This window comes from Rhamphochromis longiceps, linkage group LG18 (assembly GCF_057381845.1).
Source record: "Rhamphochromis longiceps isolate RC_006_pf linkage group LG18, R_longiceps_female_GT1.1, whole genome shotgun sequence".
Taxonomy (NCBI): Eukaryota; Metazoa; Chordata; class Actinopteri; order Cichliformes; family Cichlidae; genus Rhamphochromis; species Rhamphochromis longiceps.
The window spans coordinates 29928506-29946062 of NC_140574.1; the positions used below are offsets into that span (position 1 = coordinate 29928506).

General features: G+C 38.7%; 1 protein-coding gene and 1 long non-coding RNA gene across 2 annotated transcripts; both read left to right on the forward strand.

Annotated features, from left to right (window-relative positions):
- The first annotated feature begins 8893 nt into the window (after positions 1–8893).
- On the forward strand, positions 8894–13218 carry pigr (polymeric immunoglobulin receptor). Its single transcript, XM_085388561.1, has 8 exons — positions 8894–9040; positions 9669–10013; positions 10101–10182; positions 10366–10592; positions 12315–12408; positions 12495–12583; positions 12755–12804; positions 12915–13218. The coding sequence occupies exons 1-8, from the start codon at positions 8992–8994 to the stop codon at positions 12996–12998; spliced, it is 1020 nt and encodes a 339-aa protein (XP_085244687.1). The 5' UTR covers positions 8894–8991; the 3' UTR covers positions 12999–13218.
- Positions 13219–15820: 2602 nt separating this feature from the next.
- On the forward strand, positions 15821–17104 carry LOC146648667 (uncharacterized). Its single transcript, XR_014908565.1, has 3 exons — positions 15821–16194; positions 16281–16398; positions 16530–17104. It is a non-coding gene; the product is annotated as an uncharacterized LOC146648667 (long non-coding RNA).
- Positions 17105–17557: the final 453 nt, after the last annotated feature.

The window sequence follows — 17557 nt, forward strand, 5'->3', positions numbered from 1 at the left end:
TGTTGATGCATTTCTGTAAACAAGTCTTGAGTCATGCCTCATTGCTTTATGTTGTGCTTGTTTTGTTACACTTTCTTACATTTCTTCTTTTCTTTTTTTTTTACAAGTGGCCTTGAGCAGTAGCTCTCCTGGCTTTGTGAAGCCCTTTCAAAGTTTTCCGTTGTTGGTTTTCCTTTTTCAAACCGCTTAACACTGACCTATGAATCATTCAAGCATAAAAAGGCACCTAACTCAAGGGATGAGGCACCATTGTCTGCAGGTAATACAGAACAGAGAACCACTTTTAAAGTGTATCTTTAGGCATTTGTTATTAGCAGCCTGTTGCAAAACACAATTTGTTCCAATTTCTTCAGTAGAATCTACTAAGAAATGCAGAAGAAAACTTTGACAGGCATAAAATTGTATTTTTGCTCCAACGAGGTGATTATCAAAGCGGCATTAAGCAATAGCTTGGTATATCTCAGCATGGTGCGCAGTGTGTCCTTAAAATATGTATTGAAATTGGACAGGTGGAAGACAAAAGCTTTTCCTGCCTGCCTCTTCTATCTACAGCAAATGAACTGTATCTGAAAATCATGTCTTTAAGAAATAGGAAAAAATTCAGGAAAGACCTGACATAGGATATGAGAGATGTCTCCTCAGCACACCTACAGTTTACTGAAGCCTCATCACAAATATTTTAAAGGGAAAGGCTGAGGTGTACCAATTACACAAGAACTGGGCTGTAAACAGGTCCTGTGGTCAGTATGTATGTGTGGGAGTGTCTACAGCCATCTGTAAAACACAATGGAGGCTATGCCATGGTTTGATGGTGGAATTCCAGCCAGATGTGTTGGGGATCTTGTCAAACTTGATGGTATTATGAATGCTGGAAAATACCATTAGATTTTGATTCACCATCTAATACCATCTGGAATGTGTCTGATTGGGAACACTTCATTCTTCACTCATCACAAACACGCTGTCAGTGCGCTACAGCATATCTGGATGGAAAAACACGTAATGGAACACCGTGAGGCATGGATCGGCCTCCCAAGAGCCCAGACCTAAATGTTATTGAAGCGGTGTTAGAGCATTTTGACAGACACCAGAACAAAAGGCAGTCAACATCCAAAGAAAAGCTTTGAATGGCCTTCAAGAAGCCCGGAGAACTGCTAGATGAAAGCTTGCCCGAGAGAGTTCAGGCTGTGTTGCAGAATAAAGGTGGTCATACTAAATATTGACTTTAAAGCTTGTTAGGATTATACAAGGCCCTTATTTGCATTATGTGCTGTATTTCCGTATGTATTTACACATGCTTCCTATTTCTCATTTTCCTTGCAAAATATAAAGAAATTAGTGATGACTCCACACTTTTGCACAGCACTATATATCTGTGCACCCCCCCCCCCCTCTTCTGCAGCTTCTCATAAAAAGTAGTACTGTCCAAATCTGGCTTTTCAAATTACCATTTAGTGCTAGTTATTGCAAAGAGAAATCCTTTCTTCTTTTCAAGGATAGCAGGGAAGAAAACTCTACATCCAAATGGTTGTGGCAAAGGACTCCAGGCTCAGTGGTGGAACTCACATCTTTAGAAGTTGTGCATTTCCATTTTATGCCACAGTCCAAAATGTCTCTTTTTCTTCCCCTCGCTTTTTTTTCTTTCTAACTTCGGGATCTAAGCTTAAGCATATTCAGTTCTACATAAAGAAATGCATACTGTATTAATGTGCCAAGTCTCAGTTTTAATTGGAGTGGATTTACGGCAGTATTGAAAAAGTCTTCCATAAAAATGCAGCAATTTTTACTGCAGAATTTAGGGGTCTGAGAATAATTGCAGAGATCCACATCCAAAGTGATATTTAATAATTCTTATTGAAAAGCATGTGGTGAATGACTGCTTTAAGTCTTAGATATCTGCAGACACTTTGTGTTTTCCCTGGAGATGCCCTCACAGACCTTTACTGCAGACACCTGGGGTTCTCTCCACCTTTTCTCTGCCTTCACTTTTCAAGGTACAATGCATCCAAGTGTCCAATTACCTTTAAACAGCGACACTAGAAGGACCATAACTCCCACACAATCCTTTCAATGTTGAAGTGAATCTATTAGGATTAGTATTTCTTACACTACATTTAATTCTAAGTGTCACAACCTGGGCTCTGTAGGCTCAGTGTCAAAGTAGGCCTTACACGAGTGCAAGGACCAAGGTTTCCCAGCAGAAGATTGCACTGAAACAAGATAAGCAGTTAATCGTCTTGTTGTCACTGTGGCTTACATGATATTTATTTATACATGTAAGCCACATTTATATCATAGCCCTTGATATTTATACATAGGACTATTTATTTCGCTCAGAATACTTAAGATACTTTTTCTCATGTCCATTTTTAATGTAGGTCCTGGTAAAATCTGTTTTCACTTGGAAGAGAATATTCCCCACCACTCCGCACTTTGCAGATATTATTCTGTTATTCCCACAGACTGCATAATTTCTTTCTTCCAAGTCGAAGGCAGAGGAACTTGCATTTCCCTGCTGCCCTATTTCTGCTAAGAGAGGGCAAAGCGAGAACATTACCCCCAGAGCAAAGAGAGGGTTTGCTTCTATTACTTGTTCTGGGAGAAGTGATTGAGTCAAACACATTCCTACCAAAATTGCTTTAAACTGTGCAGAGCCAATATAGGCTTATATTTGTCACAGAAAACACTGACCCGAGGGTACATTTCAGCTAGTTTGGTCTTGGCGTGTGAGTTTGTGGGGGTGTTTGAACTGGAAATGAAACCCCCTCCTGGTGCATGCAGAGATGAAAAATAGAATCGAGTACATCAGGCCATGTTTCAGAAACCTTAAAGGTCAGATCTGAGTTTCTTCCTGTGCTGACTTTATGACAAGCAGTTAGGCAGTCCATCTACCTGTCTCTACATATTAAATATAAATGTGTCATCATTCTCTCATTATAGGACCTGTCATGGGTACAGGGCAGGTAAAGGTTACTGGAAGATAAACAGTCCCTGGTGGAATTAAAGATACAAGCAGCAGTGATCCTCATGTGACCAATGTGGAACATTATAAATGCACAAAGAATACTGCTGTATAACATGTATAGAATACAGTGCATACATCATGCATATCAGTTCATGTTTATCTAATAATGTTGACTTCCTGTTGTCACTTGATGGGGCTTTGATTGTGACTGTGACTCAATTTTGGTTTGATAAGAGCTGGACTTTTCACATTGAGTGAGACGTTCCTGTGTTGTGATTGAACATCTAAATTCATCACGCTGCAACCTAATGAAACTCTTATGAAATACTTTTTATAATGAAAGCGTTGCAATTCAGCATTAAACAGGTCTTTAGACTGAGTGAACATGATAAGTCACATAAATACTCTCAGATTGAGTTGAAATTTCGTACATTTTAAGTATGTATACTAGCTGTTGCTACAACAATCACTCGGCATGCAGATATGTTCAGGTTGGGACTCTTATCGCGCATGACATCTGGAGTAGACTAGAAAGCCTGCATGTGAACTGAAATACAGTGTTACAGTGTGAAAAATATCACCAGTAGGTGTAAGTAGGTTGAAAACTGCAGTCAACTGAATTTTGTTTTTTCCCCCCTCCTAATTCAAGTGCATAATCCTAGCTACAGTGGCTGTTGTAAGACAAACAACTCTGGCCACCATTCATCTGTAGTGAGTGTAGGCTGTCAGTCCACTGTTTACTTCAGCTGTCAATATGCGTCGGCATCTATTTACTTTGTGAAAGGAGTCCAAAATGAATCATTCAGACAGTTACTCTGTCTGAATGATAACAGAGTAACTGAGTTGCTGAGGATTTCTTAAACTTCAGTCAGTAAACGCTGATGATTAGCTGCAGTTAGCTGGCGGTAGTAAAACTGTCTTTGAAGTGCATCTAAGATTGCTGCACACTTAATGAGACACAGTGTGAGAATGTAATCAAACTATTTATCACAGGTAAAGTGTGAATTTTAGGGATTAACATTAGCTGACATAAGCACCTGTTGTTATTGTTTACCCAGCTTGTTGTCAGCTGCCTAAAGACGGGAAGGTTTTGCATCTAATCTGCTGACATTGTTTGTGAAAATGTCTGGAATAAATGAGTATGTTTATGCAAATTTTGATGTGTTGGACTCCTGACTTACGTTTAGGAAATGAGGATTGAGGTGGAAGGAGGAAGAGGAAAATGTTTTATCAGTTGCATGGTCTCTTTCCTTCGTATCTTTGCTTCTTTGGTGAAAGTGACCCCTTCCCTGACAATAAAACATCGGTATGAGCCTTCATAAGTCTGAACTCTGAAGATGTAGACACAAATTAAAAATTATCCCCATGCCACACAAATGCCTACAAGTTATATTCTCCTCTTCCTGTGGCATACTACATATGTGGCCACATACATTAAACCTGATTAGGTGGAACAGCTATGTCTATCTTGGCTACTGTATTTAAGATGGCAGGGCAACATGGCAGCTTCCAGAAATCTGCGCCTACTATGTATTTTGAATACATCAACTTGTTGGTAGACGTAACTAAATACTAATGATTACTGTGCAATGTTACTATGTGACTGTCAAATACACTCAAAAAACTACTTACTGTATCTTTAAAGATTTTTTATGTGTCCATATTTTTCAGAATTTCATAAGATAAGATAAGATAACCTTTATTAGTCCCACACGTGGGAAATTTGTTTTGTCACAGCAGGAAGTGGACAGTGCAAAGTTATGAAGCAAAAATTAGAATACAATAAATATAAATGCAGTACACAACTGTACAGAATAGAATAAAATAAAATACTATATGCAGTAGAATAAAATAGAATAAAATATACAATAAGATAAAAATAGAATACAAATGCTATATACAACTGAGTAAAAATACAACGATGCCAGAAAAGATTATTGCACTTAGTGTTATTGCACATGTGTGGATGTGTGTGTTCATGCATACTATATTTTGGTAATTGGTAATACTCATGTCATTTTAATCTTAATCCATAGGGTTTTAGAAGCTATGTGTGTTTATGGGAATATTCCAGAATGCAATTGCATTTCTGGTGGCAGACACCAGTATGGGACAAGAGGGCCTTGCTTGCAGTCTTCACACTAATTCATCCCAAAGGTGTTCTGTCTGGTTGAGGTCAGGACTGTGCAGGCCTGTCAAATGATTCCATACCAAACTCGGTCATACATGTCTTTATGGACCCTGCTTCGTTCGTGCACCATCCCCAAACTGTTCCCACTAAGTTGGTAGAAAGAAAATTTTCACAACATCTTGCCGAAATATGAACAGTTCATTTTTGTAACTGTGGCCGAGTCAAACTGACCCCTCACCACCACACACACACACCTTAATCCCCACTCCACTAAACTTTACACTTGGCAGTCAAAACACTTGTGAAATGACCGGACCCACACAATGTACAATTGATGTGGTTTAAGCTTTATTTTTGACCACAAGCACTCTTTTTAGGTTTGGCACTGTCTTGTAGCCCGGAGCCAGCTCTCTCTGTGCCTTCCTCCACTACATATTCTCTCCTCGCCAGTCTCCTCCATCACTATAAAGGGGAGAACGTCCACAGCTGGACTGGCCATCGGGCATACCGGGCAAATGCCCGGTGATTTTTCATTTTTACGGGCCGATGTTTTTTGTTTTTTGTTTGTTTGTTTTTTGTAATGGTATAAACAATGAAAGGTGGTGGATTGGCCAATTGGTCATGATCGCCTCTGGGCTGGACGATGAGGTAGAACTTTAAAGTTCCGCATTGAGATGAAAAGGAACGCGATTTGTCCCGAACTTCAGCTAGAAGTACATTATTGAGATCCTAAATTAATTCCAGCTGTTATCTACTCGAGCACTTTAGACCACTATTATCTGGATGACTAAAATCATAGGCTCATTGTACTTTGAATACTTGGTTCTATTGTGGAAATTTTAAATAACCTGCAAACACCCCCAGCGAGCGTTTTGAAGTGGTTTAATAACATATTTCAATATGGAGAGAATCATCCCAGCCAAAAACTAGGATGATCTCTGAAATTTGGCCTCTGCCCTCACATCTCACACAGACACTCTCAAAGAACATTGCACAACACATCACATATCCCTATACCTTCAGTCCAGCTCATCCTTGACCGCCTCCCACTCTAAGTTACGACCATCCGTCACCTCCCTTGAGCAGGGTGTCTGGAGATCTTCAAGTCTACAATGGGTCCACTGTGAAGGTGCAATAAAACCTGGGGCCCACTTGTGATAACATACAACTGGTGACAGGAGTGATCTTGCTATACTAAAGTAAGAAAGTGATATTGCTATTACTAATGTGATATGATTAAAGTCATATATCATGAATCATTATATTATAATGATTATGATTATGGCTATAGTATAATGACTATAATTATATTATATCAGAAAAGAAATCTGCCACAACAGTTCCTAACATGCAAACACACAAAAACTTCATTGTATAACACTACCAACAGCAATATTTCAGTAATTGTATGCAATCAATAAGACTGAGATTTAGTCTTTAACCTTCCTGCCTTCTTGGGACCTTTTTGTGCCACTGCTATGTGTTAAATGGCTGCCATTTCCACTGTGTTCAGTGGAATATAACCAAACTTGCCACAGGATAGTTTTTACCTGTCAATGTTAATATTCCAGTGTGAATTCCTTAAATCAGCCTAAAATGGCTGAGCAGCAGAAATCCCCACACCCATCACCCTGGGGACCATTTTCTGCCCATTGACTTCCATTATAAACGCTATTTTTCAACCCCAAATTATCATCATATGATTTTATTTTTTCTTCTTTTCTTGGATGTCAATGAAGACTCAGGGCCTTGAAGTTTTAATTTTTAAATTGCAAAAAAAATGCAAAAAAAATAATGGCAGGTCAAAATGTATGTTGGTGCCAATCTTTGGTCCATCTAAAGGCCTACTTATAATGACAATCACATATTACTTCAACTGGTTTTTTGTGGAAATATTTAGTTTCGTTTTTTGGTTTTTGGGGCTTATAACACAGGGCGCTCATGTAATAACACTGGGATTTGAAGGGTTAAAACAACGAAAATATAATTAAAACTTTACATGAATATTTCAGGGAGAAGTAGTTTTACAAGGTTGGCTAATTTAAAGTGGAATAAAATATGGATATATGGTCTTTTTATGGCGTGGCTGAGAATGGTCCCTAGGGTGATGGGTGTGAGTTTTTTAAAGGATGGCAGGAGGGTTAAATAACCTTGGCCACTATTCAGTTGTAATGTTTTGTTATATAATACAAACTTTTACTAGTACATTTACACTTTACTCGAAAATGACTAAACCACATTTGAAGAGTAAATGTGTAGAAAACAATGTCATTTACAGTCTGCATTTTGAACCTGTCTAACAATCACACCACAAAGAATACCAGAGTCACAAAAATAAAGACAAGCATTAGGCATTATTACAGTATTCTGTTTTCATCTATATAAAAGCACAGCTGCTTACCATTTGACATATTATAAAGAGACATCATAAACATTAAAAGCAAAGTCAAAGATTTCAAATAATCTGAGAAAAGCTATTAAAATAAGTTTTCCTTTTATCAACATGCCCTCTTATCAAGTTCATCAGTCTGAAATTTCTTGTAAGATACAAAAAGACATACAGTCTGCCACAGTTTTCAAAGCAATACAAGGATATGGGTTAGGGATCTGAAAATAGTAACTTTGGGAAATGTTAGGTTTCATTTCTCCAGAAAGGTCAAACTGGGCAAAAAGTTGAGTTTCACTTCTGAGATCATCCCAAATCTTTCCAGGAAATAGATGACCATAAAAGGTTTTGTAGCAGAAGCAACAACAAAAGAGCAAGTGGGGCTTTAGGGATATCCTTCACAGAGCAAATTGAAAGGATTGGAATAATTGTTTGTTAATTCAGTGTCTGAGGGGGTTGTGCTTTGAAGCTTAATCCGACAAATGAAGACTGGACCATATCCAAGGTTTTCAGGCACCAGAATCAAGTAATTTCACTGCAGCCTGCCAAATGAATTCTCCCCAGCTATGGAAGGGAGAGGCTTAGTATGTGCCTGTCAGGGGGAATAACGTTATTGTAAAAATAAAAAGGCTAAGTATGTCATGTTTTAAGTTACAAGCCTAAACCTTGAATGACAGTCTCTTTAGGGGAAACAAAAATGTGCTGTTTAGTTAGACAATACGATTGATGATACCTTACATGGCTGGATGTTTTATGCAAAATCCATTTGCAGCTGGATCCAGAAAGCAAAATAGGACATGCAAGAACTAAACTGTGTAAAAATCATGTTTTGCTTTTATAGGTGTCGTGCATTCCTGCATATATGTAAAAAATATGAGTGAAACTTAATGCGCCGCCACCCAGATCACCTTTCGACATTGCCAAGATGATGTGGTTGTTTTCTCGTCTTTATGCTAGCACATACCTCATTACCTTTAGCTTTATTTAGAAAACTGCTATGATTGGGATTAAACTTCCCATCTCTCATCGCAACAAAGACAAAATATTAGAATTTGAATTTGAAAGGTGTATTGCGAAATAAAATGTATTTCTGAGAATTAAAAATGTTCCTCTTGCGATAAAAAAAAGAGCTACTAAAGTCCAATATGGAGTTTTTTTAAAATTGTTATATTCTACGCACATTATTGTGAATCAAAATCAAACATGAAAAATACCTATATACTTATATATAGGCTATACATGAGCTGAGAAACAAGGAGTAGGTTTCCTACAGAGAAGATAGATTTAACATCAGCATGACATTAATCTTATTCAAATTTTAGTGTTCACCACAGTAGGTGAACAGTGTCAATAAAATCTGCCTGGCATTTATGCAGTTAACATCTGGAGCATCTGGATCCAGCCAATTGTCACGTGACAAAGGGGAATTTGACACTCTGTGGAACCTGCAGTCTGTGTTTGCGCAGCAGAGAACACTTTCTTGTTAAGCATCAAACTTGAAGTGGAAACATGCCGCGACTTTTTATACTCACGCTCAGCCTGTTACCATGGATCCCAGGTATTCACTGTTACTGTGTGCATGTGAATAGAGAAGTCAGACAAAAAAGACTTTCAAGCTGTTTTCTGCTTCACATAATTGGAAAAAACAAAGATAATTTATGTCTGTGCCGCCTGTTCCTCACTTCTCTGCTGTGCTTTTAGCAAATACTCTTGCTAAAATGTATGATACTCCTTAGGCTTTGCTTCTCTTTGCAATTTTATGACTTTTCTGTTATTAATCGTTTGTTTAAGACAGACTAGAAGGTTGTTAAAAGCTTGCAAGGAGCCGGAGAGGGGTTTTGTGTTTTTGCAAATCTTCCAATCGTCTGTACAGTTTGCCCTTTAGCAAACAGTATGTTTGATGTTTATTTTGTCAGGCCTTCAAAAGCCTGTGTATTATAAAGGGATAATCCAATTTTGGAATGAGAAGTATGAAGAGGGAAGTTGAAGCAGGAAATGTGCTTCATAACAAAGGAAACTGAAGCGATAAATATGGTACAAGTGTTGCCAAAGGCTACATTTCCCCACATCTCATTTATAGATAACAGGTGTCCAATGTGAGCAACTGCTATATTAAGGTTGTGTCATAACTGAAAGTTTCATTTCAAATTGGTGTTTAACATTGAATGATCTCCACTTCTTATCAGTTGTTCCCTGCTGGGTGACCACTCAGAACGAGGTTAGTGTCCTGGAGGGTGGCTCCATCACTGTCCCGTGTCGATATGACCCTAAGTATGCTAACCATGTCAAGTACTGGTGTCGTGGGAGCATGAGAGAGTTCTGCACCAGCTTGGCTCGAACTGACGAGACCTCCTCGACCAATCCAAGTAAAGACAAAGTGAGCATTTTTGATGACCCGGCCCAGGAGATGTTCACAGTGACCATGAACAACCTGAAAGAGACGGAGTCTGGGTGGTACTTGTGTGGTGTGGAATTAGGTAACGGGTGGAAGGCCGATGATGTTGCTTACACTAAAGTGAAAGTTATTCACGGTGAGTAATGGAGAAATATTAGGTTTGATAAACATTTCTTCACCCACAGTTTTAAAGAAGTTTGTTGCATTTTCATGATTTCTGCAGGTATGTCAGTCGAGAACGGCATGGTGAGTGGGGAAGAAGGAAGTAGTGTCACGGTTCAATGCCTTTACAGTGAAAGATTCAGGTATTTGGTTTTGCTTTGGAGGATTTTATCCACATTTTATCCTTTAAAACTCTTAGAACTGTCCTTAAAGAAGAACTGATCACACTTCAGTAAATGTGGGAATTTGTCCGGAAACTTCCACTGGTGTCAAACGCTGGTGGACAGTGAGCATTCACTGACTCCCCTGTGACTGCCTGCCAACAGAGAAAGTGAGAAGAAGTGGTGTCGGAGCGGAGGCTGGAGCTCCTGTCTGTCGGCGGGTTCTGAAGGGAGTTACGAAGATACTTCAGTGGCCATCAGCGATGACAGAACTGGGACTTTCACTGTAACCTTAAAGAAGCTGCAGATGAGAGATGCCGGCTGGTATTTATGTTCTGCAGGGCAGCAGCAAGTAGCTGTACAGGTTCAGGTCACACCACGCGCCTCTACTAGTAAGTTGATAAAGAGCCTTTCATTTTTTGGACATAAAATACATAACAAATTACACTTTTGAACTTCACTGTCTAACTGACTTGAAACTGTGAAGTTTAAGCTTCATTATGGATTTTCTGTGTGCTGATATCATCAAGGATGAATATTTTTTTCATCGCAGGGAGTTTAGAGTTATTCAACATCCTTATGTAAGACTTCCCTCTCTAGAAATGTACCCCGATATTTTTATTTCTGTTCAGCCAACATTTAAAAGATTTATGACACAAAAGTCATATGTAACACAGTCAGCGGTAAAAGAAATACAACTGACAGGAACCACACAGCTGACGGCATGCATTAAGAGGAAAAGAGAAACCTGTATTCAGATAAAAACCTTTTTATTTTCTCTCTGTGTTTCTATAAATATTAAGTGCTTCTCTCAAAATCAGCATGTGGTGCTGCTTCTCAGCAGAAGGTAACCTCATCTCCCTACAACTTAAAACACTCTGTTTAATAATGTATGCTGCCGTTGTAACACTGTGAATGCAATGATTGAAAGCAATTCTTTTCAGTTTTCCAACCTTACTTCGTTATTGAGCAGATTACACAAATGTCAGCTGGAGCCCATCCTTTCAAACCACCGCGTCACATCAAAATGAGTCATACTATGAGATCATTGCTATGTTGAAACGAGTATTTCTGAAGGCAATGCAGATCATGTTGAAAACAAATGCTCATTTCATCTGGTAGTGAGGTCTAGTTAGAGTGTGATTATTTATTCAGCACTAAACCTCAACATTATAATAATATTTATGTCAGTTATGTAAATCTCTTCTACTTTTATCACATGTACCATGTAATTTCTTAGTCATAATAATAACAAGACAAAATTATATATGACAATAAGTCTAAGTCATGATAGACTGTCGACTGTGTTATCCATGGTAACAGGTAACACAGTTGACATTTCTTTCATTTTAGTCCCTCGCTAACATGTCACCCCTAAAATGCAGCCTAGTGTTAATTTGAATAGCAAAACTTGACATTTAGCTAAATGACCAGGAAAAAAATAATTATGGAAATGGTTGATTTTTAAAAAAATTATTAAAAACAACCATGCCCTAATATAATATTTATCATTGCTCGAAGTGAATATTTGGTCGATACAGCCTGTAGACATGAAATTTCTCCCTAACTGTAGAATGAACTAAAATGCTAAACAGAGATTGTTTCATTATTGTGTGTCATTGGTTGCGAATGATTTTAACATACATACTGTCATTTTACAGCATTGTTTTAAGTTAAAGAAAACATACTAAGACCCTTCCCATTTTTCACAGTCCTTACATGCTCATTTTTAAAGGCATATTTACCATCTCTGTGTTCTTAGGTTAGAGGAAAAGCAACATTTCCAAGACAAATAAATGGTCATAGCTTATCATTTGGATAACCTATTAGCATTTTAAATCATGCATTTTAGGTATTTGCGTGATTGCTTGGCATTTTCTCCATGTCACCTTGCAGCTGCTGAATTGAGAAGAAGCAGCTTTAAAGATCAATATGTGTTTGTGACAGATGGCAGAAGCTCTCAAGTCTCTACTTGTTTGGGGGTATTGATTATTAAAAGTCACCTATCAACAATATTGATGTCAGGACGCTGCAAACACTCTTCACCTATCACAGCATATGTACAGAGTTGTTACAGTATTGTTTTAGCGCTACAATATCTTTACCTTCAATAGCAGAGCCTGTGACATCCCCACCTCCTCCGAGTCAGTCTGCTGTCTACCTCCCTCCACCCAAACCCATCACTAAGGAGTCCTGGAGCAGTCACCGGTAAACGTCAAGCACTTCTTTATCTTCACTTTAATGGATGTTGAAGGTGGGTTGTCTGCTCAGTCTGCTTTGTGCCTGCTTCCTAGTTACATGTTGGAGTCTGTAGCGGTGTGTTCGTCTCTCCTGCTCCTTGTGGGCTTGGCTGTATTGGCAAGAAAGTTGTGGATACTGCACAGTAAGGCAACTTCATATTCCTTTGAATTTTAAATTATGAAGTGTGTGTGTGTGTGTCTGTGCATGCATCGGCCACAAATCCTCTATATAGATTTATATGATATAAAAATGCATTAAATTTATCTGACTACTAATTTGCATTCATATTTGTTCATTCATATCATCTTTCTAGAGGAGGATTCTGAACTTAGACACTTTAAGGAGATGAAAGAGAGATTCTCTGTAAGCCCCCATTATCATGGCCATCTCTGATCTATTACATTCTTTAAGAAACACAATTATCAGGGATCGTTTTTAATCAGATCACTCATTCTTCTTTCTGTCAACTACAGGATAATCCATCGGGCATGGGTGACCTGCAACATGTTCCTATTGCTTTCCATAACAAGGCTACCATGGACGTACGTGCTTACTAAGATCATTTTGCGAACTGTTAATTGTTACTGTTTGTAACTGAATGTAATTTTTCTATTAATTTTCCACACAAAACATATGGTCTTTGTTCCAGTATCTTTTTTACCATACCAAACCACGTCTGAACAGAGCTACATGTTCTGTTTCCTGCAATATACATTTGGGACATTATAGTCTTGTCTTGACTCAGTATTTTAGACTCAATAAAATAAATCAACAAAATACACGTGTATAATTATATGTGACTTTTTATTTATGTACCAGACTGTATGTGTTTATGCAACTTGTGACATTTTTGGAAAAGAGGGAATGATTTTTACTAATTATAGGGGTCATATGGCAAAGTTACTAGCTAGATAATCACACACAAATATCAACCAAGTTTAGCATTCAGATGGAAATGTAGGCATAAAACTTTCCTTTTTAGTTACACCTCAGTAGACCTAGAGTGCTTGGGGCTTCCCATGATGCACTGATGGTTTCTTCTTCACTAACTTACATGCCACTTTGCATTTAATCGTCATTATTAACCTCTGACTCTCTTCCACTGTGTATCTTTTCTCATGTCTTCCTCAACAAACCGGTCACTGCTGATGTCTTCCCCTCCCTGAGCCTGGTTCTGCCCAAGGTTTCTTCCTGTTAAAAGGAAAAGGGAGTTTTTCCTTCCCACTGTTGCAAAGTTCTTGTTCAGGGTTAGCTCCTTGTAGCGTTTTTACATTAATATATATAACACCTCGAGGCAAGTGTTGTTGTGATTTGGAGCTATATAACTAAAATTAAATTTTGTTGAATCTGCCAATCAAAGTTGTTACTGAAGAGAAGAAACACTCACTTGGGGTTTAACTGTTTGTGTTTCACAGATGGCGTATATGGACAGTATAGTTTACTTTTGGCTCTGCTTTAGTTTCTGTCTATTTTGCTTATTAATGCAATTGACTAGGGCTTTTTAATGCTGCATTTGCTCAAAAAGGTCAAAATTGTACTCTAACAGTGTAGAAAGTGCAAAATGATGTCAAATACTGTCAAAAGCACAGCAGCGCTACAGGTGGCGATATAATCGTGTCTGTATTAAAAGGCTGGCCAATCAGAAGCCTAGGAGGAACCATCACCAACAATAACACCGTGCACCATTCTGACATCAAAGAAGGAAATAGAGGCCCACACCTTTGATGCTCCCAGACATCAAAGGTGTGGGCCGTTTTCCTTGTTCACATGTGAACACATAAACTGACTTTCTGAAAACCTTCACCCTGGAAGCAGTTTTCCAAAGTGCTGTTTTCAGTGATCTAAAAAGCTGTTTACATGCTTACAAAAAAGCTACATTTTTCTATGTCTAAGTGTAGCCAGACCCACACAGACACAGACTTTAATAGTCTTTAATGCATCCATGAGTACATCAGTTTCAACAGGAAGAAACTGTTACATGCCAGTGAAACTACTACCAATTGAGAATAAAATACTAGTTTAACATTGTAAGACTTTCTTTCTGTTATCATAAGGTAACATAATTATGCAGTCACTTAAAACAACATGTTAACACTGATGGAGCCCAAGAAATCATAAAGCCTGTAGATATAATGGTCATATGCAGTGGTCATTTTTTCAGCTCCAAACTGCTGCTTGTTGCTACAAAGGCTAAACAGAAAGAATATGAAATGCAAAACAGTAAATCTTGTCTGCCTAAAAAGCCCATGAGACCCAGAAGGGAAAAATGATTTCAGTTTTTGCTCCTATTAGTGGAACTAGACTGCACTGTTTGATATGTAATATCATCATAATGATATGGCTAATTAACACGTTTAGACATGGATACAGTCTGACTGAAAACTTGTGGAGGAAAATGTACATGACGTTAGCGTAGTTGTGAAATGCACTTCAGAAAATAGGAAGTAAATGGAGACAGAATGCATTAGAAGGAGTTGGCAAATTAACTCTGAAAGGAACAGCTCTACATTTTATGCTTGAACTGTCTGTTCTCAAACTGAACCACAAACCGGGCTTTAGAATTGTAAATTGAACAAGCTAATGAGACCGTCGAAATGAATGCGGAGCCCACAAGTCAACTAGACCTTGAAAATATTATATTAATATTTAGCTCACCTTCATTTGAGAAGAAAAAATATCAAAATTCAAAGAGTCAAGATTCATTCACTGTGTGCCATACCGGCACCTATGTTCAGGCATGGCAGGTGATAATTTTGTTTGTGAACTGCAGCCCCTTGATAATAGAGTGAAATTGACATCTCATCAACTATGACCCCTTATAGCAGCAACATGTGTTATTTTAGGTTATATTAATATCACCAGAGGCTAGGATTCAATTAATTTCAATTCACAACATCAATAGCCTCAAGGGACTTTATATTGTAAGGTAGACCCCACAATAATACATACAGAGAAAAACCCAGCAATCATATGACCCCCTATGAGCAAGCACTTTGGTGACAGTGAGAAGGAAGAACTCCCTTTTAACAGGAAGAAACATGCTGTGGAAGATAGTCAGAGATTAATCACAATCACATATGATTCAATGCAGAGAGGCCTATAGTGAGTGACAGAGGTGACTGACGAAGAAATACTCCATGCATCATGGGAATCCCTCAGCAGCCTACACCTATTGCAGCATAACTAAGGGAGGATTCAGTGTCACCTGGTCCAGCCCTAACTATATGCTTTTGCTGTCACGGTCTGGCTGGGGCAGACCGTATGTGTTGCAGAGGAGGACTCAAACGCAGACCAAAACGTGGTGTGGATTAACAAAACAAGCCGTTTATTGAGGCTAGCAACGAGGGTACAAAATAATAGGGCATCGGTAGTGATGGGACGTTCTGTATCGAGGCTTCGGAGCGTGTGTCGAGTAATGGAGGGGGCGTTTCCGCGAAGCGCGTATCGAGGCTTGCTTCATTTATGGGAGGAGCTGAAAATGATGACGTCCGAAGCCTCGCTGCCCGGCTGTACCACGTGACTGGTTCATGAAGTGGTTCGAACTTTGCCGCGAGATATGACAGCGATATAAACCCCTCAGACTTCATTCACAATGTGGGTGTTTGATGGAGAGTTGCGGTTAGTGAGAGTTTGGAGACCGTTTGGAGGTTTATGAGAGTGAGGAGAGAAAGTCAGGAGAGAATGGAGCCAGCTAAGAAGAGGAGGCTGTCCTCCCCTGTGTGGGAACATTTTGATCTTATTCCTCCCAACAAGGTATGTAAATTTCTACAGAAGATGTATTTTCATGATACTGATGGTGCAATACAATTTATGTTGAGCTGTCTTGACTTTTGTACAAGGTGAAGTGTTTTCTATGTGCCAGGGAGCTGGGATATAACAACAACACCTCATCCATGCTTAGGCACTACAGAGCTTTGCATGAGAATAAGGGGGACACCGATTGTGGAGCAAGACCAGGTGAGCCATCAAATGCCATGATAATATAGCATGCAGTAATGTTACTAAATGATATAACAATATTATACAACTGTTATAAGTTACGTATGTGATATTTATATTTGTGCTTTGTCTTTATTGTCTTTCCTCAGGAGAACAATCTCAAATAGATGAAGACCTGGTTACCATGGTGATTGAGGACTCCCAGCCATTTAGCATTGTGGAGGACAAAGGATTCAAAAGATTTGTTAAATCATTAAATCCTAGCTATGTTCTCCCCACTAAAAAGGTCATAAAAGCAGTGAAAATTTAGTTTTTACAGAATAAAATGTGAACAGGCAGGACTGAGGCTCAAAGCCTCAGTGTGTAGCTGTCCATACCTCAACGTTACAAAAGCACAACCACTGTCCACACCCCAACCACACCTCACCTCACAGTAAATGATCATTTCCATTTCAAGCATTTCCAAATAATCATTTCCCATACTGCCACTATAAATATACACAGTATACTGCCATCACTACAATATACATGTTTTACACACTCCTTTTGTTGTTGACATTTACAGGCTGTGTGCAAAATGCCACACTCTTCAAATTCATGCCAGCTATTATTTTTACGTCCAGTAGGTGTCCTGCTAGAGCAAATGAAGCTTCATGAAGCTTCGCGTTGGGGTGAACCAATTGGATGAAAAGCTTCAGTGCTTCATGGGGCTTCATCTGCCCATCACTACATAAACCTAATGACAGGACCAGGAGAGGAAAGCTAAATACAATGAACAAAGAACACATGACACTGTCAGAATAAAACAGGAAACACTAAAACTAGACATGACAACCCGAACTTGACAATGTAAGACACAGACATGAAACACATGAAGAGCAGGGGAGATTTACCATAGTTGGGAACACGAGGGGGAAATGATAAGAACTAGAAACACTTAGGCATGATAACAAATGAACTTAGGAACCCGAAGGGCTTACATAAAACTAAAACTCAAAACGCTGGGTCAACAGACCCAGGATCGTGACATTTGCAGAAAGGAAAGGTTTGGATGATACAGCCCAGCAAACTTATAGTATTGATAGCAATGCAGACTTTGCTCAAAGGTAACAAAGCAAAGGTTAGTTTCAGCTACTGCCATGGCCAAAATATATTTACTCTTAAGAAAATATAGAAT